The sequence below is a fragment of the Pyxicephalus adspersus genome, chromosome 12 (assembly GCF_032062135.1).
Source record: "Pyxicephalus adspersus chromosome 12, UCB_Pads_2.0, whole genome shotgun sequence".
Taxonomy (NCBI): Eukaryota; Metazoa; Chordata; class Amphibia; order Anura; family Pyxicephalidae; genus Pyxicephalus; species Pyxicephalus adspersus.
The window spans coordinates 41,458,654-41,484,591 of record NC_092869.1 but is presented as its reverse complement, the minus strand read 5'-3'; the positions used below and the strand labels follow the sequence as shown (position 1 = coordinate 41,484,591).

The following is a 25,938-nucleotide window of genomic DNA, read 5'->3' as shown; positions in this document are numbered from 1 at the left end:
TATTAACAGTGCTCATCTCATGAAAAAATAAAATATGGAAAAGCTTAGGAAACTGTAGCTGCACAATTGGTACCTAGAGTTCTATGTGACTACAAAAACTTCCATGAATTTAGCTTTTAATCCTAAAATGCATACAGGGGACATTTCCTTGCTCAGAGTTTAGCTATTGTATTGTTGTAGACATTAATCCTATCCCATTCATTTCAGTTGATAGGTTGGTGGTCTAAGAACACCTTTGGCCTACCTGTTCCTAATATAGGAAAGTTTTTCCCAAGCACTTTCATTGCAGAATCCCACATACTGCAAACCTGTATGAAAGTCCGAATCACAACCAACAAAATTCAAAACTGCCTCGGAAATTGAACTTAGAGACTCTTCTACCTGACAGCCATCAGTAAAGGATACACCCATTCCAGTTTAAGCCGTTTGGTCGGTAGCTCAACCTTTGCCTCCAGATTATACGAATCTACCTGGTCTTTGGGCATGTACATCGTAATCGGACGGCCCCTCAGGAACATTCTCACATAACCTTCCTCTAGAAAATAAAAAGGAAATTATTTATTTCTTCCAGAATAAAATAAAAGGTTTGCACTGCATGGACAGTCATCGATTTGTGAAACAGAAGGTTATATAGAAACAAGCGTGAAAATGGCACAAACATTGTCACAAGCAAAAAAAAAGAAAACACAAGACTGCTTAAGTAAGTTTAGAAATTCTTTAATAAAATTAGTAACAGCATGCACATACAAAGTCATTAATCACAAAGTTCAGAGCACCTACAGGGAAAACAAAATACAAAACAAAACAACATAGCCTAAAAAAATATAAAGTACTATATGCATGAGGTAGAAATATACAATCTCTGTCATATAGAGACTTCATGGCTAACAGCAGTAAGGAATAATTGTGTCCATTGGCATTACAAGACTTTAACCTCAAACCTGCAGCCTTGACAATCTATAGAACTGCAAACGTTAGTGATTTTATGATATGCAAGGTGCCTTTCACTTGGAGAGGAGTGGTGTCATGTGTCACAGGTGTTCATGGCAGGTGCACATGTTGCTATCTGTATTATACCAGCCAAATAACTAAACACCATGAAAATACAAAAACACCAAACATGTTGTTCAGCAAGTCTTACAATTCGCACACTTCCGCCACTATGCAAACATAGACATATGACATCATTATTCATTACTGCAGGTTTGCAGTTATTTTTGCAATTTGTCTCTCCACTGGATTTTAATCAAACCCCGAGAAGACCTCCCAAAATGGCATTGCAGTGATCAGCAGAAGTGATGCCAATGGCCAATTCAGCCAACTTGCATCTCCACAGAGTTTGATTTCAGAGTTCATTTTCCCAACTCAATGTGAACGTATTGGTAGCCAAAACAACTCAATCATGTGTTGGCATGAATTTTTCATCAGGGCACATGAGACATATGGGGGGGGCGCCGTTCTTCATAAAATGCCCGAACGGAAGGTCCTTCCAGGCAAGGACAACCTTTGTTTTTTTTTTTTTTTTTAATGTCCAAACCTCCTTTGGATGTCAGTATATTTTTTGACTTCTTGTGTCCCTCAGAAAGAGAAATGTTACAGAATATTCTCATTGTACCCCTGCAATGTCTAGCAAATACCCGATGTCCTGCTAGAGAAGATAACTTCATGCAGCTTTCTCTGATGGAGTGACAATGCTGTTGCACTGATTTCGAATTACGATCAGCTTTGTCACCCTAATGTAGGCTCTGACTGTGAGATGAGAAGATTTAGCTATTGGCATAGCCGTCAGTATTATCAATGTTGATTTGTAAGTCTGTATCTTCTTTAGCTACAACTAGTGCTGCCCATGTTTTTTGGATTGACGTCTTTATCTTTGTTGGTGAATCCCTCGTACTCTGAATGGCAGTGTCAGCCAGAGGAGCGTGTGAGACCTATAAATCGGATTCAGCACACTCAAGAAAAGATTTTTGCACTTTTTGGAATCTTATTTATGACTTTGTATTTGGTATTTGTGTTTGGTAACTGTTTAGATCCACCTTTATCACCCAGAGTTCCACAGAAAACTTAAGTTTTCTGGATCTTTGACAGTTTGATCTCCCATCTGCATGGTTTCAGGACAACATCACATGACAAAATCAACAGCAACAATGATCATTCTCAATGTCTGTATGAGTGGCATCCTTCGAACTAGTCACCAATATAAGGAGGCGCTATACTGACCAAAACGTTTAGTTATGTGGCTATTATAAGTTATTGACATAACATTTTTTTTTAATTAAGAGCATTTTAGTTTTAAAATGATCCACTACATGTGTCAAATACTCTAAGTAAGCCATACATGTTTTCTTTTTATATCCAGAACTTATTGATATAAATAGCATATTATGGGCTCTAGGTAAAAATTCCTAGCCAGGGTTTCCTGACACATGAAAATGGCTTCAACGCTAAAATGATCTCCGGTGGCATGCTGAGGACTCTGGAGTAGTAGGCAGCATGGTGGCTCAGAGGCTAGCACTTTGACCTTTGCTGCCCTGGGTCCCAGGTTTGAATCTCAGCCAGGACACTATCTGCATAGAGTTTCCCTGTGTTTGGGTGGGTTTCCTCCGTGTACTCCAGGTTCCTCCCACATTCCAAAAATATGCAGTTAGGTTACTTTGCTTCCCCCCAACAATGACCTTAGACTGTATTAAAGACATATGACTATGGTAGGGACATTAGCTAGTGACATGACTATGGACTTTATACAGCGCTGCGTAATAGGCCAGCGCTATAAAAAAACAGTGTAATAATAAAGGGTTCCTATGGGTTGGCATAGCTAATCACTCAGAATCCTTTAGAGGAGTCTTGGCATTTTTAACATGGGGAAGCCATTTATAAAACTTTCAGGTCTTCAGGGACCCTCTTCTATGATTCCTATATCCACAGCTCACAGTATATTAGTGTAGTGGTCAGTGGGAAGAATTCCTCTTACATTGCCAGCCATTGGGAAGAATGTCACCCTTACAGATAGCCAAAAAAATCATTGGGGTCACTTACACTGACCTGGGAGAAACTAACTGCTCATTGCTCAAGGAACTCCCAGCAACCTCTGGAGGAAGTAGCAAGGAAGCTAGAGCAAACACTAGTGGGGCTTCATTCAATAAATTAGTAAAGATATCCCTTAAATGGGGTATGTGCCCACCCTCGTTTTGATTTAGTATGAAAATAATTAAGAAAGCATAAAGAACAGAGAGGGCTGTTTTGGCAATTAAAGTGTGTAATAAAAAAAACAATATAGTATATAAACAGTATTGAAGCTGCAATAATATACAAAATATGCAATGAAATCAGACTGTAATCTTTTTGGTCTCAGTCCTAAAGGGTAATATTCTAGACATTAGTCACCTACTATAAATATGTATGTACATAGGCATCCAACATACATACATACTCATTTCATATTTTGTATATTAATGCAGCTTCAATACTGTTTGTATATTATATTGTTTTTTCAATACACACTTTAATTGCCCAAAAAACCCTCTCTGTTCTTTCTGCTTTCCTAATTATATTCAACCTCTGGAGGAATCCTAGATGATAATCATTGCTTTGAAGGTTCTTTAATGAAAGTTGTAGATTTAAGAGCAAAAAATGAAGAACATATGAAATGACATTAACATGTTACAGTACATATAAAAAAATAGCTGTTGTGCTTAAACCTAGACCTTAGACCTACTTCATATATAGGTAAAGTGATCCAACTGTGAATTGACTATATATCCTGCATGACAGAGATTGTACAAACCCAATAAAGAAAAAAAGAACCTAATAATATTAATAATAAACACAATACATATCCAAAAGTACATTAGAAGAGTAACTAACATAAGAAAGCTAAAGAGTTACCATGCAGAAGAAGAAAACAGTTAATAGCAAAGCTGAAAATAGCTGCTGGGAGACTTGGGGCTTTTGAAGCTGGGTGAACGGGGAAAGGACGCAATGCTTTGACTGGGAATGTTAGTCAGCGGCAGTGACATGTTCTTGTCCAATGCAAACTGCCTGCTCTCTGGACAAGGTAGTTCCTGGAGTTGTGTGAGCTGGTCAACTGATTCGGCCCTGCACTTAATAGCGTCATGCAATTGCGAAGCCATCAACACCTGCACGGTTACTATATACCACAGCACATAACCAAAAAAAAAAAAGAAAAAAAAACAAACAAAAAAGGAGGGGGAGGCATAAGGTCCATGATAATGTAATAAACACAAAAATAAAAATAAAAGGGCACACTGTTTATTGAGTAATGTGTGTTGCAGGTGATTCTATGTGCTGAACAAATAATTCATAAAATGAACCATTGCCCCAAAGCTTAAAAGGTCGATCCAACCAAAGCTGATGTTTTTGCATTTTTTTATTTCTTGGAACCCAATTAGTGAGAATTCTGTGCCGAGTTCATGGGTCTGCACACCTGCTGTTGCTATTATGAAGGGTTTATGAAGGGTTTCCATTCGTTTGGCTGGTCTTTCTATTTATTTGGTATTATGAATGATTTAACAGGAGAAGCTGGAACACACAAATGTGGATGGAAACACCCAAAACTTTCAGGTGAGCAGATACAGAGTCAGAATTAAGGACAGAGATCTCATTGTTGAGGTATCCAAGACATAATAGGCCCAGGGGCCGATTCCACCCACCAGGCTTTTCCAAAAACTAAAATTTTGCCTTTAGATGGATTGACCTTTTTAGGCAACTCCTATAGGAAGGTATGATGAGTATAGCATGTGATGGTTTTCCCACATCCAAAATCTCTGGAGACTCAGGCTACGTCAGATGATTCTTATCTGATAATGGTATCATCGAGCTGGTATCAAGAATCTGGCGTGTGTACAGCGCTCGCCGTCCAGACGAGGAGCAATCAATATAAAAGTGAAGGGGAGAGAGCGCAGCGGAGTGCTGCTCTGTTGTTCTCCCCCCTCCACTCTCCATAGAGCAGAATGGAGCTGTATGTACAGAGCTCATTCATGCATTGTGCAGTCTATATTGTTCAAAAGGATTGTGAAAGATCCTTTCCAACAACATTATTGCACATGTGTATGTAGCCTCAGACTGTGCCTAGAACTTGCAAAACTGGACACGGAAACCCTGAAAAGAAAGCTGAAGGCCATAGAAACTGGCAGAACCGGAAGTCCAACCAACACCATGCTATGTTCAACTTCATGGCCAACACATTATTTGGTGAGTTGCCCTTTATTATACAGAACTGCCCTAAAACAATTCATTTTAAAACTCCACTGGAGACAAAAAAATATGTAAGTTTTTAATCATCATAGTCATATTGATGTACATTTACCTTTATTATGTGAGGTATAAATGGTCAGCCATCTTGTCCTGTGCTGGTGGTTGCCACCAGGGACATGAAACTACAGCAATGTGCAAAATTCCTGTGCATTATAAAAGCATGGAGTGTGTTAATTCTCCATATGACTGTCTGCACTACCCCCACAGTCCAAAATAATACTAGAATGCTAAGCAATATTAACCAGATTTGGTCAGCTGTATGTGGACTGTGGTAAAACATTAGACTGCAAGCTCCTTTGGCCACAAGTTCTGATGTAATTGGTTCAACCTCTGTAAATAAATGAGTGATGGATGGACATCTATACACACTCTGTAAAAACTATTATCTGAATCTGAGTAGAGTTTTAAAATAATTAATATTTTAGAATCAGCTTCAGGCAACTTAAATAATAATTAGTGATATTGTAAAATCAAACTATTACAAATCTAAGTAAGATTAATCAGTGTAACCTAAGGTTTCATAAAACACAGCTATTAGAAATATATTAATGCTACAAAGCTAATATACAGCATTTCATCTCTGTGCCGGGTTGGTTTACATGAACATAGCAAATTACTTTAAAGAAATCCATTCCAGGTTTGCTGGATGACAAGCTTCACTGATGAAAGTGTATCCTCTCCAGCCTTGGAGAGCTTTAATAAATCAGGTCCTTCAAGTCATCCTAAGTGGACTGAAAAATCCATTTACATGTTCTGAGCCTACTTCCCTTTCTAAAATCAGCTACATTTGGTAGGTAAAAGGTGAGGATGGGGCCACTGTCCTACTAGGACGATTCTTGCAATGCACAAAGCATCTGGAATCTGACGGGAAGATGCAATTGTAATACAATGCAACAACTGCTCTGCTTTCCACATGAATCTTCTCTGAAGGACAGAGATGCCACACCTGTAACAAGGAAGATGTGGGTATAATATTTTTTTCACCCAATAATAGGTGATTTGGTAAGAGAATCCAGAAAGTGTAAGCAGACCTTTTATTTTAGTTGAAGGTCCACTTTAGGCACTTACACAGCACATCCAATGCCTCTACAGCCTAATTCCATCGCTGGCAGTCCCGATATGTGGACATGGGATGCTATTCTATTAACACTTTTTGAATGCAATAAAACCTTCAGGTGTTCTGACCCAATTATCTATATGTTGGTTTGTTGCTTCCTTTTGAAGTCCCTCCCCTTTACCTACAGGTGTTGCAGCAGGTGCAGTATTTTCCCCAGAAATGTTTTTAAAGCTAGATGGGAAGCAGCAGCCCCTGTATTGTGACCCAACTTTTCAGTAACCAGCCAAAAACAGCTAGGTGGTCACTGAAAAGTGCCGGGTGGTGCGCCCCCGGGTAAAAAAGGCTGGGGAGAACATTGAGGTTCTTTCTGCCATACAAATCCAGGGCGATTCCCACCAACATAAGGTCATGAAAAACTATTTATGTGGTCAGCTGATGCCTACAAGCTGCCCTTTGGACCTAAACAATATTTAAAAAAAAATGTGGTTGCTGAAATACAGATGCCCTCAAGCATGTGTCTTTACGGAAACCAATATCAAAAAATGACCGGAACCAAGGCATTTTTAGGAGCTTGGCTGTCAGCATGAAAAACCTGTCTGTTTTCCTGGAAAGGAAGATTATTTACTGCACCTCCATCGCGTCTGGGAAGATACTCCTGGTGGTGGTCACTGGACCAGTACAGTCACTTCAAAAGGTAAATCCTTCCTATTCTATCACAAACCAAAAATCAAATGGATGAAGTTGCACGGTCACTTGATACTTCTAAGTCAATATTTAAGCCAGAGATGGCCAGAAAACTAATATATTCAGCAATTGCAACAACCTATGGGTTTCTAGGCAGATACCCTTAAAATCTTACCAGTAGCCCTGCACCCTGGAGGGAGCCATATTGAAGCCTAAACAATAGAAAGATGATACTTTATGTTCATTTTTGCTTAAAAATATTTTCAAACATGAAATGCTGTATTTTAACCATGAATAGGTGAGAGAAAAAAGCCACACTGATTTCATTGTGTAATAAGACCATTTACTAAGCAAAATCAAAGAAGCAAACACTAGTTCCTAGCTATGGGAATACACTACTAGCTACAAGTGCTAAGCCGCTGGTCTATAAACGAGTACATCACACATACACGTGGCTGCACATGCAACATCTCCAGTGCCAAGATTTTCTGGATTGTTACTGAATGTTTTGTTTTTTTTTAATGGCAGTTTTTTTTTGTTCATATATTGGGAACATATGAAGAAACACCCTCAAAAATGAGGACAGGTCACCATTCTGTTGTTAAAAAAAAAACATGCCGTGTGACAGTAATGGAACTAAAGAACAGTTTCTAATCATCTTGGCAACAGTGCTGTTTAAAGCGTGCACCAGGCCTAACATGGCAATCCTACCTTTGCAGCGTGTCACTCTCCGCTTGCCTTGTGGTTACAGAAACAGAAAGAGAATTCTGGGTAAAGATGTTTTTACAGCGCCATTGTCAGATACCCAATGCCCCCGCCCCCAAAGAGCCTGTGGAACCCAATCTATGAAAGCTGATAAGAACTTTGTGGACAAATTCAAGAACTCGTTATAAGCCAGAAGATGTTTAAAGGATTAAGAAACATTTCATGACGACAAACATGATAAAAACTAAAATGCTTGGTTCTTGTTTGTATCTGAATAATCCAAATCCAATAATGCCAGGAGCCCATAGTCATTTCAATACATCACAAGCCTTTAATTCAGGGTTGGAAAACGAGTGAAGAATGTGATTTCAGGTAAATGAGAGGAAACTTTAAAAGCATATAAATATATATTAGAATAAATTCTAAAAAGCTACACTTGTTAAATTTTTTCTACACACACACACACACAATGGGCCTGATTTATAAAAGTTCTCCAAGGCTGGAGCGGATACACTTTCATCAGTGAAGCTGAGTGATCCAGCCAACCTGTAATGGATCTGCTCCAGAATCAAAATATTTGCTAGCAAAAAGCAAAGGACTTTGATGAAAACTTTTCCAGGTTTGCTGGATCACCCCGCTTTACTGATGAAAATGTATCCTCGCCAGCCTTGGAAATCTTTCATAAATCAGGCCCAATAGCTGGGGAACTCAGAAGATGGTTTAAAAAAAAATAAAGGCAAAATTTAAACAGGTTGGTCCCTTTATTATAGCTCTCAAAGAAAAAGCGAGGTTCTACTGCGAAAAATGACTTTTTAAACTGCTATGTGAAAAGTACTTATACATTTTTAAATACATTAATTTATTAAAAGGCCAAGCAGCCTGTTCTTCCATTGACTAGAATCCAACAATAAGAAAACCTGCAGCATTGTTTACTTTTGAACCTGATGGGACACAGGCTACTCAGATATTGAGAATCCTCCGGGTGCAAGCGATGACAATGACTAGAAATGTGCTTTTTATATTAAAATAATTGCACCAGAAAATGTCAGTATGTTAATATGTGAAGACCATTTCTTTGTAAAGTCAGACTCACAAACAAAATGTAATCATTTGTTTTGCATAGTGAATTCTGATATGTAAAATATTAGGTATATAAAATGTAATAGCACAGCTTCACTAAGAGTGTTAACTGTTGTGCTTGAAAATACATTGTAAAATATATATAACCAACATAAAATACTTTTAAAAAAAAATGTTCTCCAAAAATACATACAGGGGTATGTGAGGTACCAACACAATTTGCAAAATTGCTCCAAGATTATACAAACTGTAATGTATTAATTAAAGAGATCCATAATTAGTTATTAGAATATAAACTATGGTGGTTGATAAGTAGAAACACAAGTTGTCTGTGCATATTATTGCCTGATCTATGTCCACCTGGTCACCTCATACTGAACAGTCCATAATTAGACCTGCTTTTCACCTTTTTCCTTCGCTACCCTGCCACTCTGTTGCTTTGAGTGTCAAACGCGGTGTTCTGTTGGATGGTGTTGAAGATTACACTGAGGTACTGACTTTTTTTAAATGCCAGGGTTCATATCTATTGATCATCTGCAACGCAGTTTATATCTAAAACCCATGAAAAGTGAAATGTTAAAATGTACATTCCACATTTCCATAATTAAACAATTTTCAGATATCTATTCTGTAACCAGACTCAGGTGATCCACCTTGATTTGTACACTTGAGGTTGCTAGTAATTAGGAATTATGCACGGAATGAATCATGCAAATTTGGTTTGGAATAATCACAACACATTTGTCCAGATCACTTGAGACTTATTCGATTCACAGTTATTCCCTTCACTTGCCTCTGAAATGTTTTCTGCTTGTCTTTCCTATATCTCACATATCTGGTGACTTTGTACTGAACTGTACAAGGCATTTATTAAACACTAACAGCAAAAATAATAATCCCCCAGGCATTCTGCTACCTCTTTTTTATTCACCTTGTCCTCAGCTCATAATAAATAGTCATTTCTGAAAGGACAAAATACATAACCTTATTAAAACAATTGGAATTACTCAGTAAGAAAGTGAACATTTATTATGTTTATAATATATTTAGAATGAATGGAAACACTAACTGTGACCCAGGACTTGCCATTAAACATTAGCATTAGACCTCACAAATGCTCTTAGAATTATTCGAACAAATTGCCCAAAACACACTCCAAAATCTTTCTACACATCTTCCTTTCCTAAAAGGAGTTAAAGTAGTTTTAGCTGGAAAGAAGTGACAAACCTTATATTAATGACCATGAATTTTAATTGAATGTCCATGAGCCCATACAGGTATAATTATATCATTTTGGAATAAAGGCAACATTAAACTATGTAATAAAGTACTCACCAGTGCTAAAGACAGGCTCTTTGGGTTTGCTGAAAGACAATAAAGATGAAACCATTAAGATTACATAGTAAGTCTGGTTGAAAAAGACATAAGTCAATCAAGTACAACCACTAGGGAAATAAACATATCCCAGATATAAAACCCAATGGACATAGTTGATCCAGAGGAAGGCAAAGAAAAACTCTGGTACAATTTGCTCCTACAGGGGAAAGAAATTCCTTCCTGATTGCATGAGGCAATCAGATGTTCCCTGGATCAACAGTCTCTACTCTTTACTTTAATCCCCAGTTATGTAGCCTGGAAATTCATTAACTTCTGGAGCAAGCTGTGCTTTGATATGCATAGGGACACTCTTACACGTTTCATTTCTATACAGAAAACATTTACAGGGTAAACAATTTTTGGATCCGGAAAGCAATCACAGCATCAATGGTATTCATCAAATAAGTGGCTCATGTATGAAATTCAATGGCCAGGATGAATCACACCAAAAGGAATCGCTCATATATGCCCGCCTGTGTTTCACCCCCCACACTTGACAACTTTAGCAAGATTACAGGGTCACTGCTAAATAAACCTGTCCTATAAAAAATAAGAAAGTGCATTGATAATTTCCTTCATAATACGCCTGTTGATTGTCTGTCATACTATGCTTAAGCTTTATTACTTTTACAATTCACCGACTCAAAACAAACATATTGATTGAGAACATCAGAGGAGTGCTGCAAGTCCTAATCCTCAATCTTGTGCTGGGTCAGTGAATCTTATCACAGATTGCCAGAGCCAGATTGACAGACAGAAGAATACAAATTTATAATGGTGAAGGCAGAAATGGATATAGAAAATCCGTGAACATGTTATCTATAGTCTTGCTTTGCACGTCCATAGGATTGGCTCAAACCCTGGGATTCTGTATGTGTTAATAGAAGAGAATCAATAGGATACCGACCAACATTTAGATTACTTTACATGTACAGCTGCTGTTGGCTGAATTTGCCAATGGTCAGCTGAGATTTTACCAACTACTACCTGTGGGGAAAGGGAGCAACCTTTACTTTAGTACATAAAGAAATACAGTGCACTTGACAGCTGTACAAAAAAAACCCATTATTACCAGCTCCAGTTGTTTTATTGTTTCTGTAGATAACAGAAGCAGGGGACAAAATGTTTTTTTTTGGCTTACGTAAGCTTTGATGCAATGGTTACCATGCATGTGAACTTGGTCCCCTCCCTTCCTTGCTGTATATCAAACGACCTGTCCATCCAGCATTCCGCATTAGATACACAATGGGACACTCACTTAAACACAACATTTGTAATCACAAAAACAGCTGGCTTCCTGATTACATGACACTGTAAAGTGTACATCCCAGATAAGGATGATATGATAGAAGCAAACTGATGTATTTAGAACTTCATTATAAACAATCTAGGGGGGAAATTCTAGTACAGGAAACATCAGTTCCAAACTAAAAATAAAATTCTTGCTCTGGCCGGCAGAGAACGGAATTAACAAGCGCACTCTTCAAGAATGCTGCAAAACATCTCAGCGTGATGGGTCTGTAATGCAAAGTCAAAATAATCTGTCTTCACACATTTGATCGAGAAGAGACTCTGAACTATGGCTCTATAGGATGTTGCAGTCATTAAAATAGATCTTCCATGGCATATAGAAGTTCATTGCTGGCAGTCTCCTGTCCCCTAACACAAACAGCTTTAAAAAGCCATTTGTAAAAAAACAACCAGTTCACGTCCCAAAAGAGACATACTTACCAAGACCCGGCCTGCAATGCTTCCAGTTGACATCACTTGACATTCATGCAAAAGTATGCACTCAAGCAAGCGGCAAAAGTGAATTTTCTCTGAATTTTGTTATTTGTTAGGGGCAGTAACCCGTGCAACCCCAAAGCATTGTAGTTTGGGACTTTTTTTTTTTCTTTTTGGGAGCCATTTTCGTATTTTAGTAAATCTAACTGCACATAATTGTTCTGGACCAGCTTCCAGATAGTGACAATGGCAGACAGGCTGCGTACACACGTGCAATAAAAGACTGCACGATGCATTAACGAGCACTGTACATACAGCACCACCATTCTGCTTTAGGGAGAGGACGCCGGAGCGGTACCCACTGCGCTCTCTCCCCTATACTATACTATGGGCTGCTGGAAGGAGTTACTCAAACTAACCCATCATTAACCACACTGTGACTCCTCCATAGGGCCAATGCTAACTGCATTTTCCAGCATGCTGCTGCACTTATAAAGTTGTAACTGGACTGCTTTATAGTTGCAGCATGTCTACTAGTCTGAACAAGGCTTTATGATAATGCCATCTTTCTGACTTGTAATTCAGAATTGGGAATTCCCTGTGACACAGCTGTACAACCCTTCCTGTTGTTAGATACTGTTTTGTCATGCAACAGAAGTTACAATGTGACAAGGGCTACTGAAAATTCCTCTCCAATAGGAATAAAGTTCCCACCATACCTATGTCATTTACATGAAAACGGCAGGTATGGATAAACAGATCTTTAATAAGTGTCATTGTGCGTCCCTGAACCTAATCTCCAATAACCTAATCTCTTACCTCTCACTGTTTTTCTTGCTGCTGGATGAGCTGCTGGTGGACCCAGCACGATTCCGGCTACTTTTGGCATCACCAGCACTTTCCCTTCGGCCTCCAGGAGAAACACGTTCAGTAGAGTTGGTTCTTTTGACATTACTGAAAGGAAACAATTTAAACACAGATTTAAAAAAAGAGGAAAGCAGCACAATATATTACATTTATTACAACAAATTGAACGTTAGACACCAGACAACACAAAATGAGTTTAATTAGAGACTTCATGCCACTATAAGCAAACCACAGGCTTGAAGTGGATCATAATTCTGACAATACAATCATACATTTTATTGTTATTACTAAGTGTATGTTTGACAAATTTAAATTTAGGCCTAGGGCAGAAAACAACATACTGTATACACCACATTCATTACCATATTATGTCTATACAAGCTCATAGTACACCTAGAATTTGCTTGACCTGATTAAAGAGAATACAAGTGATCATTTTTTGCCTTGGTCTATACCAATTTAGAAAAAAAGGATAGAATATAGAAAAAAAAAGATAGAACAGTGGAATTTTTGTTTTAGAAATTTATTAAAATGTAAATGAGGCATTTGGAGCAATAAATGATGATTGCAATGAAACCGCAGCTTGGAGCTTTTCTAATAAAAATTTTCTATATTCTAATAAAAATGTACAAAGAAAAGCTTGGAAAATGGGATTAAAAAAAATTATTAGTCTTTAATATGCCATATTTTGCAATGGGTTTCCGCTATGACTATTGGAATGCATGGAATTACAGCATTCAGGAGTTTCCTGACAGTTAACATATTTGCTGCTTCTGTTGAAATATTCCAGTCTTCACATCCTAACATTTTTTTCGCAATATGATTCACAGAACAAAATGTTTCTAATGGCATAAATGAGGTAATACTTTGAGTAAAGAATTATCTGCAGGCCAAGGAAACATTGAAAGCAATCTGAGCTGGCTTCTTCTAAAAATACCAGCTGTCTGGTCATCATGCTGCTGCTCCGGCTATGGATTTCTCACTCAATAACCTAGGAAAAGTATGCAGATTAGGAGTTGTGACTTTATTTGCTTTATTCCTGTTGTGTCATTCACAAAGCCAAAAAAAGGTTACCATAGGGGTCCACTGACAGCTGTTTGTCTTGGAGCATTGAGTCAATGCATGCTATGTAATGTGCTAACCTGCATTTCGGAAGCCAATTCAAATACCCTGGCTTCCAATGCAACAAAATGGAAAACACAGTGCACCACAAGGCATGGTAGTGTGCTAGCATATGTTGTAGTGCACTGCAATGCATCAGCATTGGCATTGTGTTGTGGTGCCATTGACAATGAGTAGCATTTCAACACACTAGCATTTATAACAAGAGTTACAGTACCATGTAAATTAATGCATGTTTTCAATACACAGATTGGAAGGGGTCCTGAAGATCATTATCTTTATTTGTATTCAGCAAGTCAGTTGTTGTTACCTTAAGATATTTTTTTAGGTCTGTGCACAATATGTTTGCCCTTGAAGTAATTGTCAGATATATGGTACAGCTAAAAATGTAATAAGCAGTTGATGGGGGCTTGCAATCAGCAAGCAATCAATGTTTGTACTTGGTGCACCCAGAGAGTGTAAGGACTTGCAACACATAATACATTTTTGAAGGAAGTATGCAGAAGTAAAGCCTAGGGCTATGTACACACGTGCAATAATTCTCATTGGAAAGAATCTTTCAAGAGCCTTTCCAATGACAAAAGACTGAAAGATGCAAGAATGAGCATTGTACATGCAGTGCTGTTCTGCTTTATGGAGTGGGGAGAGCGACAGAGAGCGACTCCACTGTGTTCTTTCCCCTTCACTTTCATTACGATCATTCCTAGTCCGTGGATCCACCAGGACGGTCGTTCAGATGATGGATGACACCAGATTCACGTTTGATATCAGCCCGGAGAGGATGATTCCCACTTGATACAAATGGTCGGTCTAGGTTTTAGCAAAATTTAGAATGTGCACAGAGGTCGTCCATCGTCTGAAGGACGGACGACAAATATTGGCAAAAGAAGCAAGGGGAGGAGAGCACAGCTGGGTGCCACTTGCTCATTCCCTTTCTCTATAGAACAGAGCAGTACTGTATGTACAAGTGCTCTTTGCTCATCTGTCCCTCTTTTGATGCTTGAAACGATCATGAAAGATTGTTTCCAGTGACAATTATTGTGTGTATGCATCCGAAAGCCGATTTGATAAAATAATTGGATTTGAAGTGCATCTGCATCTTGCTTTTTTGGTCATATTGGTAAATAATATTAAGTTATACAAACTGTGTGTACAAATAAACAAGCAATTCTGACAACGAAACCTCCCTTTTGTCTTTCCCCACCCTATGATCGGAAAGGCAGAATTTCATACATGGTTGTCATTTTTTTTTTCAGAACTCCTGTGTGTTGATTACCGATTGGGAAATCGATCGGACCAGTCAGTCGAATGCAAAATCAGCAGTGGATCCGCTTATGTGTGCAAGGCCTAAAATGTCACTGAATGTAATCACGAAATGTTTTTATGCTTTACAATTAATCAGGAGGGTGACGAGGAAAGAAAAGAAGTGAAAAGCATTTACCTGGATGTGGCTTTAGTTATTTTACATGTATTCACGAGACGCACAGACTTGCTAGAGCCAGAATGATGCAGGAAAGAAGCAAAGTGTAAATGAGTGCAAAGACAGGTCAGCACACAATTGACAACGAGCACAAACAAGACAACACACAGAGCTACTCCAACACACACATACACATGCTGGTGTTCAGTCTGTTGGAATAGATTGGCATTAACGGATTTACAGCAAAGAACAATGATCAGTCAGAGGGAAAAAAAAAAAACAGACAATAAAAAGAAAAAAAAATATATATATAAAAAGAAAATTAAAGGGGGGGGTGAAGAAATTGAATAAGGGAAAAAATTGTAAGCTCGTCGAGGCGGGGTCCTCTCCTCCTCCTGTGTCACTGTCTGTATCTGCAACCCCTATTTAATGTACAGCACTGCATATTATGTTGGCGCTATATAAATCCTGTTTAGTAATAATAATAATAAAAATAAGAAGGGTTGATTACAATTATGTTTTTCATCACTGGGCATTTTGTTTCCCAAGCTACTATTGTCTAATATGTCTTTCTATATTTTATTATACACAGATGATTCTGACTACAGATAAAAAAAAAATTAAGCATCAAACTTAATTTCTATTTCAAAGAATTTTACTTTTACAGCCTGGGACTCCAGGTCAGAAGTCCCCACCATGCTCACACCCATGAGGAAGTCAGCAGAGCCAACTAACAAATCTGCAGAAGCACGGAGAGATCTCCAGCAGAACAGTGCAAGGATAGTACAATCATCCTGTAGACTTGCAGAACAAAATGGGGACCCTAGTAACCAATAAAAACCACAGCTAGACCCTTTCTTTGACAGCAAAGGAAGCTCAGACCCCAAAAAAGTCAAACCCTGCACCAGTCCTGATTTGGGTTCTCCAGCCCAGTCCACTTACCTTTTGGATGGTAGCGGAACAATGTCTTTCCTGGTCCCTGACGGAGATGGGAGAGAGCCGGTAGGCTTCTTTGGTAAGATGGTCTCGCTATTCACCGTCATCTTCAAAGGTAACCCATGGATCAAGGGCCTAACTGTAAAATCAAATAATACATCAACTACTGTTTTTCGATTACAATGGCATGCACACTGTTAGTTGGCAGAACAGCAAATATAAAAATGTTCTACTGAAAACAAAAAGGATTAATAGAACACACAAACAAATGGACAAAATATAACCAAATAGGTTGTAAGCCTTGTATTCAAAATTAATAACCGAATGAAATCATTTTTTTACTCTTTATACTATTTTTGAATAGTAAAATGTAGCTTAACCCCATCACAGCCCAAAGCAATTTTACAATTTTACAAAACCTTTAAAGTGCAAAAACTAACATTTGGAAAGCACAAACATCAATGCAATTTATGTGAACAAACACAGCAAGACACAAAGAGACTGAAGAAGATACACTATCCTGGGTGAGCCTGGGTGATCCAGCAAACCTGGAATGGATTTTCTAATCATTTGCTATTTGCAAATGTTTTTATTCCTGGACCAGATCCATTGTTGGTTTGCTGGACCACTCAAATTCTCCCATGATAGTCTATCACCTCCAGAGCTTTAATAAATCAGGCTCAAATTATCCAGAGAAAATGAGGGATCATTACAGAAAACAATCCCAACTTTATAGTGAAACACCCATGCACCATTCCGTGTTAGTACTACATAACGAAATATTAAATATATCAGATGAAGATGGTGATGATGATGCTTTCTTGTTACCTTTTTGTTTCTCCTTCCCAGCAGTAGACTCTGCATAAAACAGATAACACCTCAAATTTTCTACAAGACTGGGTTTATATTTACCAGTTTAAGTTAAAATAAAAAAAAAATAAACTACTATAAGCAAAAAAAAAAAAACAAAAAGAAAGAAAATAAAGAAAAATAAAGAAAACCTGTGCTAAGTTTGCCCTGCATGAACCTTTAGGTGCAGATGATGGGTTTCTTATTTTATATTTGTACAGTGTGAGCCTCAATTGCAGACACTTGTCTCAATGATGCTGACCCTTGGATGGGAAAATGAAAATCAAAAATGTATCAAACATGGCCAAATCTAAAAAATAAAATAAAAAAAGCATAGCCTGCACAAGGGTAGGAAACATTTTTTGCAGCAAGGTCCACTCCCCAGCCCCCTGCTTATGGAAGTCTACAATAGGTAAGCTTTAGTGTTAGATAATAAATGGGTGAATGATGTTACTAGCCCTCTTTAGGGTGTCCAGGCTTGTGAATGGGGCACTAAGAACTCAAGAACATCACATGGGAAGATCAAATGCTTTGCGCCATAACATGGAGGACGCACCAATAGAGTGATGGGTTTGGCTATGAAAGAGATGCAGAAGTAGCATGAATAGGTAGGTATACCTTGTTATATGAATGGGCTGTCAAAAAACTGTCAATTAGCTCTACATCAGCCTTTCTTAACTCTATACCCCTTAAGTTATGTTCAGGTTTTAGGGAACCTCTGCTAAAACCAAATGATTGGTGGTCAGTAGGAAAAAAGACTCCTACATTGGTGGCCAGATTTCCCACCTACCCATTAAAAACATCATTAGAGTCATGCAGCTGACTCTACAAAGCAGTGCTGGCCTCAGAATATTGTAACCATCAATGAATAGCAGGTCAATCAGCTGTAGTTCAAGGAACCCCCAGCAACCTCTTGAGAAACCCTGGTTGAGAATCTCTGCTTTTTATGAACTGAGAGACAGTGGGGATCATTGTCTAAAGGAGTATTTACACCCAAATAGGTTATCCACAAAGACAACAAGAAAAAAACAGACTGAGGATCTAACATATTGCCAAGCCTATCAAGGATTTCACTTTTTAAAAGGCTTTTTCCAAATTCTCTAATGGCTTCTTGTATGGCTTTAAAACTGAATGACAACATTTTCTGTTAAAATTTACCTCTTTGAACCCCTCCACCAAACCAAAAGGAAGGACAATATTTTAGGCTTAAATACAATCCTGACAATCCCATACCTTAATGGTATGCAGTAATGTTGTATTGTATTATATTGTATTGGGCAGCACAGTAGTTCAGTGGTTAGCACTCTGGCCTTTGCAGTGCTGGGTCTCAGGTTCAAATCCCAGCTAGGACACTATCTGCATGGAGTTTGCAGTTTCTCCCTGTGTTTGCGTGGGTTACCTCCTGGTACTCCAGTTTCCTCCCACATTCCAAAAACATTGGCTCTCCCCCAAAATTGACAGACTGTAGTAGAGGCATGGTAGGGAAATTAGATTGTGAGCTCCTTTGAGGGACAGGACTATGGACTTTGTACAGCATTGCGTAATATGTAGGCGCTATATAAATACAGTAGAATAATATTAATGATTGTATATGTCTTGTATTCTGTACAAATAGTTCTTGATTGGCCCAATAAAACTTTCATACACTGTAATCACTTGACACAAAGGAAGCAGAGATAAAACAGCTTACATCAGACCCCCGAACACTCCTAGGAGCTTCTTAAAGCACAGAAAAATAAATGTATTTAGTCTATAGTCCCTTCTTCACTCCTTTAATCAGATCATTAAAGAACTTTACAAGCGTTGTTCCACTACCACAATTTTTTTCTTGTTCTCTATAAAACTGCCAGCTTATCTGTACCCATGGGAAAGGATAGTAAATTAAAGGAAATATATGTTGTATTATTTTAGTATGCACATTATTATACTTTTGTATGCGCCCTATTGTATATGTCAAGACAGACTAACAAACATTAATAACATTTCTGCAATACAGGAAAAATTCCCTATGCTTTATCACTTTAATAGTACAGTAAAATATAAAAACAGTAGATGTGCCAGAAATATACTATGTTCCTACCTTGTTGTTTGAGCTAGCACTGCTCACTACTTCCCATTACTCCATATCTCACCTCCTATTGTGTAAGACTTCCCCACCTCCTAGATTGTAAGCTCTTCGGGGCAGGGTCCTCTCCTCCTCGTCACTGCCTGTACCTGTCTTCCATTTGCAACCCCTATTTAATGTACAGCGCTGCGTAATATGTTGAGGCTATAAAAATCTTGTTTATTATTAATATTAATAAAATACATTGTCCAGTGAAATCCTACTAACTGCTTGGTGACAGCGACAAAGGAAGAGGAGAGGACTCTGTCCTGAAGAGCTTACAATCTAAGAGGTGGGGAAAGTTTGAAAACGGGGAGATTGTTACAGGTTCATTGTTAGGGTTTATAGGTACTGTAACCTAGAACTGTGTTTGGTCTATACAGGGCAAAGCATTAGGTTCACTTAAAGGACTTACTCCCCAGTAACATGTTTTCCATTTCTTCCCTGGACACTCTGAGTAGCTTTAGCAAGGGTTTACAGAGAACTGAGGGCTATCTTACCCTATGTGACGGAGCTGAGACAGATCCTCAAACACCAGAACTGGCATATGAGAGCAAAGGGGGGAGTCTTATTCTCTACCACATCAGGAAGTACTGAGCGTTTTCTTTGTTCCTGGTCTGAACAGAGTGGAGGAAAGGTATTCAGTCCGACAATGAGTTTTTTGCTTAATGTTGTAGTTAAGAACAAAATCCCGATAGGACTGAATGAGAAGAATAGCATGGATATGAACGCTCCACACTAAAGATTTTCACCAGTGGCTGTGCTGCATTAACAAGCTGCACAGCTAATATATTTCAAGACTGGGAAGAGGTGAACATAAGACTGATGCAAGGGCTGGAAGTACTACAACAGATATGTTGCAGCACCAAAGATGCAATGACACTGTACACGAGCAAAGCACTTGCAACAGGTGTTATGGCATACTTCAATCCTAACTAAAACAACTGTTCCACAATTTTAAAGCTCTTAGCGTGAGGAACCCTCTCAGTATGCAGAAGCCAAACCTTTGCTTTGCACCGGGTTTACAATATGGTCCATTTTTGAAACTCAAAGTCTCTTCAAGTTGAAAAGAGGCATAGACAAAACAAAAAAATGTCAATGTTGCCAAATGTGAAAGTAACTTTAGAACAAGTCAGGTCTGAGATGTTTGGTGGAGACATAGCGACAAGGACACACTAACACACCTTTGGTGGGTCCCTTCCTGTTCTGTAGTGCCTGCTGCTCCTCGGAAAAATTCAGCCTCCTCACTACATCAGCCAAGGCAGACTTTAACACCTGGATCTCATCCTCTTGGAACTGCACGCGCTGCTCCAGCGACGCAATGCGGTCTGCCACCTCCATTGTGCTAGAGGCCGAGGCACTGTCATCTGAAACATAAGCAGAGCAAATTCAGCACCATATACAGAGACAGATAATGGAAGAACATCCTGTGTAAATATATCTGAAAAACAAAAACAACTTCACCTAAGATTATAATTCTGGTTTATTCCTCTCTTAATTATGCCTGTAAGGCACCGATTTTGTGAGTTAGAAGTACAATTTATAAAGGTGCAAAAAGGGTACAAAACTGATAGCTGGTTGTGTTTATGGAACTAAAAAGATGCTCATTTTAAAGAGAATGGAAGTCCTGGCAAAAATACTTGATAACCCACTGTCATTTGGTTTCAAAGGTATCAATACTTTCGGAGTCAGTGATCTGCAACAAGTTCACAGGAGCTTGTGATTTCATCCTGACTGTTTGCCAGCCAATAGCACTTTTAGAATGGGTGGTAACGGAGTTTCTTATAAAAGAACTTTCTAATATTTACTGGACTTTCTGTACAGAAGGTAAAGTATACAGTCTTTTCAGTGAGCATATATTTGATTTTTGCATTACTTTACTTATCTGCTTGTCCATATTTTTGATACTTTAATAAATAAAGAGGTTTGTACATTAGCCACTAGAGGGAGCTCTGCATTTTAATGAAATCAATCAGCCCATTTGCTTTATACCTGCTGAGATATCAGACATAACTGTGGAGGCATTCAGAAGGTCAGCAGAGCCATATACATGCATTGCCAAAAAAAACAAAAAAACACAACCACTGGACAAGACTACATAGCAGAAAGCACAGCCTGCATTTGTAATCAGCAAACAACATACATACATAAACCCCCCTATTTACATATAAATTATCCACATTGACTAAATCTATTCTATATATAAAACTAAAATATCTTTTGAGTCATTGTACATTATCTTAGAATACTGATGAAGCAGAAGAACAGCATTGGAACCAGGCGTGGCAGATGACACAATTACACACATAAACACATAAAATCAGACTGGTATGCCAAGATTGCATTTGCAATTAAACCGCGGACGATTGAAACTAATTAAAGTAGTTTCAGGTGTCTGCTTAGCGAGTTAAATGAAATCGAAAACAAGCAACAACAAAGTAATTAATGCTTAGCAAACTATAGGGATCAGCGGGTGTTATTCTGGAAGAAAGCCAATGATGACCTAAAAAGTCCCACATTTACCTGCTTTTTATGGGTGATCAGGCAGGTGGTTTTTGTAGAAAAAGGACATGCCATGTACCTTCTGCAATAAATGCTTTTACCTGTCTGATCGACCCCCAGCTGTCTAATTATAATGAGCTGCGCATGCGTTAGTTACTAGGGAAACCCGGCAATTCTGGCTTCTCTTGCACATGCCGGGTACGAAAGAACTCTTGCGCGCCTGAGCGCAAGTTACAACATCCCGCCAATCAAGCGGGCTGAAGATAGCCTCCGGGAAGAAAAGAAGGGGGATAATGGCACCCTGTGACGGAACAGGGATAAGGGAGTAATCGAAACAGGGATAGGGGAGTAATCGCGGGTTTAGCTCCACATTGCGTTGGGTTGCTATATACATTCCTCCACTTATACTATTAACAAAATTAATTTAATATCCTGTAGCAACCAGGGTTCCTCCAGAGGCTGCTCGGGGTTTCGTGACCAATGAACAATTTATCACTGACCCCAATGATCTTTTTGGCTATCTGTAAGAGTGACCATTCTTCCCACTGGCCAGCAAAGTGAAAAGAATTCTTCCCAATGACCAAGACACGAATGTACTGTGAGCTGTGGATATAATAATTATAGCCGGGACCTGAAAGGTATTTCAAAGGTTCTCCAATGTTAAAAAGGTCGACAACACCACTTTAGAGGAAGACCTTGCCGTCACGTAAAACAAATCTACAGTAAATAGCTCAATTTTGACATAAATTTTGTATTCACACATTTTTATCAGTAACTCAGTTTACATTATTTTCCCTGGTTTTTGTATGAAATCATTAGCATTATTCACCCTGCTAAGCAGACTTCGCTCAGGCACTGGAACTGAAGTTCAACAACCTATCCATGGGTCAGAGATCAACGAATGGGCCCTGGGGTTCCGTGGTTGCACAGCAGCTAAATCACTGCATACATAGGAATCTCAGAAATAATTAACTAGATGCAAGTCTCAGCCAATAACACTGCATTGACAAAGTGATATTTCCACACGTTTAGGTGCGTTAGCACTCCTCGCTGTCTTCTCTTAGGCAGGCAATGATGAGAGGTTTAGCACTTCTCTAAAATGCAATTATCACTTATCTACATGGAATGGGTAACAACAATAAGCACAGAATATAACTTTATTCAGTGAAAAGATGATACACATGACAAAAATGTGTAATTTAAAGTGAAACTAAAGTTCCACTTTAAATATTTGTCATCGCCGTCCCATCTAAATCTGCGGCACTGTTTGCCAGGATACCTGGCCAAATCCCGGCTTCCCTTTGCCGGTGCCAATAAACAGTGAACACCCATGCAGCAATTACATCGTCCTGGCCCGTCAGCTAATATGGCAAAATGTGGAAGAGAAGAAAGAAGATGGCAACCGCCATGATGGAAGGGGAACAGGTAAAAGGACTCTCTCTGCAAGGAGACTTGCTAGCTCTCAGAGCAGCCAGAAAACAACATAACAGCTTTACTGTATTGGACACCTTCAACTGTATAGTAACAACTATTAGGACGGACTCCATCAGTGATTGGGCTCCATCAACATTCAAAATACCCTTTATTCAAATGAATAGAACTAAAAACCCCAGTTGAAATGGCAGCTGCACAGAAAAAAAAACATTTTTTAGCGACATCCATCCAATTTCTATCCCTGGTTCAAGCAATGAGTTTACCAGATGCATTAACAGATACCTACATATCCCCTGAAGAAGCAAGAGATGTGAAACGCGTTAGATTTTAGGATATCAATGAAACATCATGTATAGTTGTTTATGGACCTATGTAGAAACAATTGTATAACTACAACTTTGTTATATTACTTGCTTTTCACACTACTTTGATATGAACGAAAGACTTCTCTTTTTGAATAGACCACATTTAGGTCTATCCACTCCTTGATTTCTTGTACCTACACCCAGACTATATTACTAGGTGATTCTCTATGCTTCTCTTGTACTACCTTTAACACGTAACAAAGTAAATGCAAATCCGTGACTTCCCCCTTAAGGATGTTATAAGGCAACGGTCGCCAACCAGTGGTCTACAGTGAAAAATTTGGTGGTCTGCAGCTCTGGCTGGTGTGCCCCTCCCAGCGGGAGCCTTTTCCTGACCCCGCTGAGGGGTGCACTGGCCAGGGCCACGGACCATGTCTCCCGTATGGATCGTAGACTCAGGACAGTGAGCGGGTTGTGTCTCTGGTCACAACCCACTCACTTTCCTATTGCAGGGTCAGACCTGCGATGGGAGAGTTAGCGGGTTCTGACATCATGACGTCACTCTGGAGGAAACGTCTTCCCCTTAGAGTGACACACGGCTCTCCGCCCATGTGCGGTCCGTGAAATTAGTGATCTGTGACATCCAAAAGGTTGGCAACCACTGGTATAAAGGATATAAAGGTTTCCACCAAATGCAATAGGTGGTTTCTTTACTCAACCGTTATTATTCTCAGTCCTGTAGCCACTCTTGTGAGAATTAACAAAGAACAAGGGACTTTCTCCCTAAACATTCATGACAACACTGGTGCCCAACAACTAGCTGCTCAGACACCAATAGATGGATTGTTAGAGAGGGGGAAGCTTGAAAGGTTTGCATACTCCCCATATCCAGAAGTATTTCTGTTTACCTTGGATTGCCAGGTGCGCTCTCTATGGGCAAAACACTGGTGCCCTCACATAAGACTCATCCATTTCCCAAGTGTGAAAAAGGACACCCCATAAAAATGAACATATTTAAATAAACAAAAATTACATCCCCATGCATTCATTTCTTGTGGACCTTCAACTTTTTTTTATATGACATGGACTCTTTGGAGATGTCCTCACACCATATGATAGCATGCACATGTTGGACTCCAAAACTGCCCTGAAGCAGCAAAGAAACCATATAACATTTCCACCACTGCACCTCACAGTTGGTATGGGGAGTTTTCTCCTGAAATTTGGTTGTCAGTCTGCACTAAACATATCTACCGCTATTGTGGCCAAGTAGCTTTATCTCAGATTCAATCGGTCCACAGCTAATTGTTCCTGAAAGTCTAGTCTTTTCCTAAATGTTGACAATGCAATTAAAATCATACAGATTTATAATTTATTTGAAATTAAAGTTTAATTGTGCAATGTCATTTTGGGGATTCCTGTAGACTCCAAAACTTGTAGATTTTTTTTATAATAAAAGGATAGATTAAAAATAATTTGGCAATTTTTTTTAAATCCCTTGCCAAAATTCTAAAAGCAATACAAGTCTGATTATTTGAAGTTTAAAAATCAATGTCATGTCCAATTTAAACTGATTGCTTTATTTCCCGGACTGCATTAGCACTGATTGATTTTAACTCCTGCCCAAAGCAGCACATTTTATTGTACTATTATTGGCCCTAAACAGTAAAAAAAAAAAATTCACTAGCAGACTTTTCCCATCCCACTGTCCCGGAAAATAAATCAAGGCCGGGGAATCTGACCCCAGGGTCTCCAACTCCAAGTTTTCCAGAGGCAGAGAATGGAGCATCTTACTCACTGCACCAGATCATCAGGAACACGCTGTACTATCTATAGGTCAGAAAGAATTTGGCTGCGATTTCAGCGACTGCAAATGGCAGAACATCACAGAGATGCATAAACAGAGAGTGGAAAATCTACAGGCAGAAAGTAAAATATGCGACCTTTCTGTAAATGCTAGGAAGTGACATCCAGCTCCGAGTTTTGTGGAGCGCGGGGGCTCCCGGTCCGGATGATGTAATGCTGTGCGGTTCATTCCTGCAGGCTGCCCCCTCGCTGGATGGCCACACTGATGAATCTTTTAGAGTATTAGATGGAAAATCTGAGTCATTTAGATTCGGTTTGATAATTACAAGTGTCAGGAAGAAAACTACGTACATATAAAGAAACTCTTTGAGCCCGATTTATGCCCTGAAATGGATATGGTCCAGGATACGAAATAGCAAATGATTTTGAAGAAATCCATTCCAGGTTTGCTTGATCACCCAGCTTCACTAATGAAAGTGTTTCCTCTCCAGCCATGGAAAGCTTTTTTTTAAAATACATAAGTGACCTCCTAACAGTCAGGCCTGTTAGGAGGTCACTTATGTATTCTTTTACAGGTCACAGTGTTACTTTTCATCCATTGTAAATTAAATCTTTAAAAGAGAAGACTGGGCACAGACATTGGGCCTGATTTATTATAGCTCTGTAAGGCTAGGGAAGGTATCATGTGAGA

General features: G+C 38.9%; 1 protein-coding gene across 9 annotated transcripts in view; it reads right to left on the bottom strand.

Annotated features, from left to right (window-relative positions):
* EML1 (EMAP like 1) overlaps positions 1-25,938 on the bottom strand; it is a 90,001-nt gene that overhangs the window by 20,022 nt on the left and 44,041 nt on the right. For 3 of the 9 annotated variants that reach the window (XM_072428586.1, XM_072428582.1, XM_072428583.1), the window contains exons 2-9: positions 20,385-20,567; positions 17,076-17,105; positions 16,254-16,386; positions 15,333-15,383; positions 12,722-12,856; positions 10,136-10,164; positions 7,727-7,753; positions 406-535 (exon numbers count right to left, since the gene is read on the bottom strand). In XM_072428586.1, the coding sequence (XP_072284687.1) occupies positions 406-535; positions 7,727-7,753; positions 10,136-10,164; positions 12,722-12,856; positions 15,333-15,383; positions 16,254-16,386; positions 17,076-17,105; positions 20,385-20,567 (718 nt within the window). The remainder of the gene's footprint in view (positions 1-405; positions 536-7,726; positions 7,754-10,135; positions 10,165-12,721; positions 12,857-15,332; positions 15,384-16,253; positions 16,387-17,075; positions 17,106-20,384; positions 20,568-25,938) is intronic. The other 6 variants (XM_072428584.1, XM_072428587.1, XM_072428585.1 and 3 more) reach the window with 6 other exon arrangements.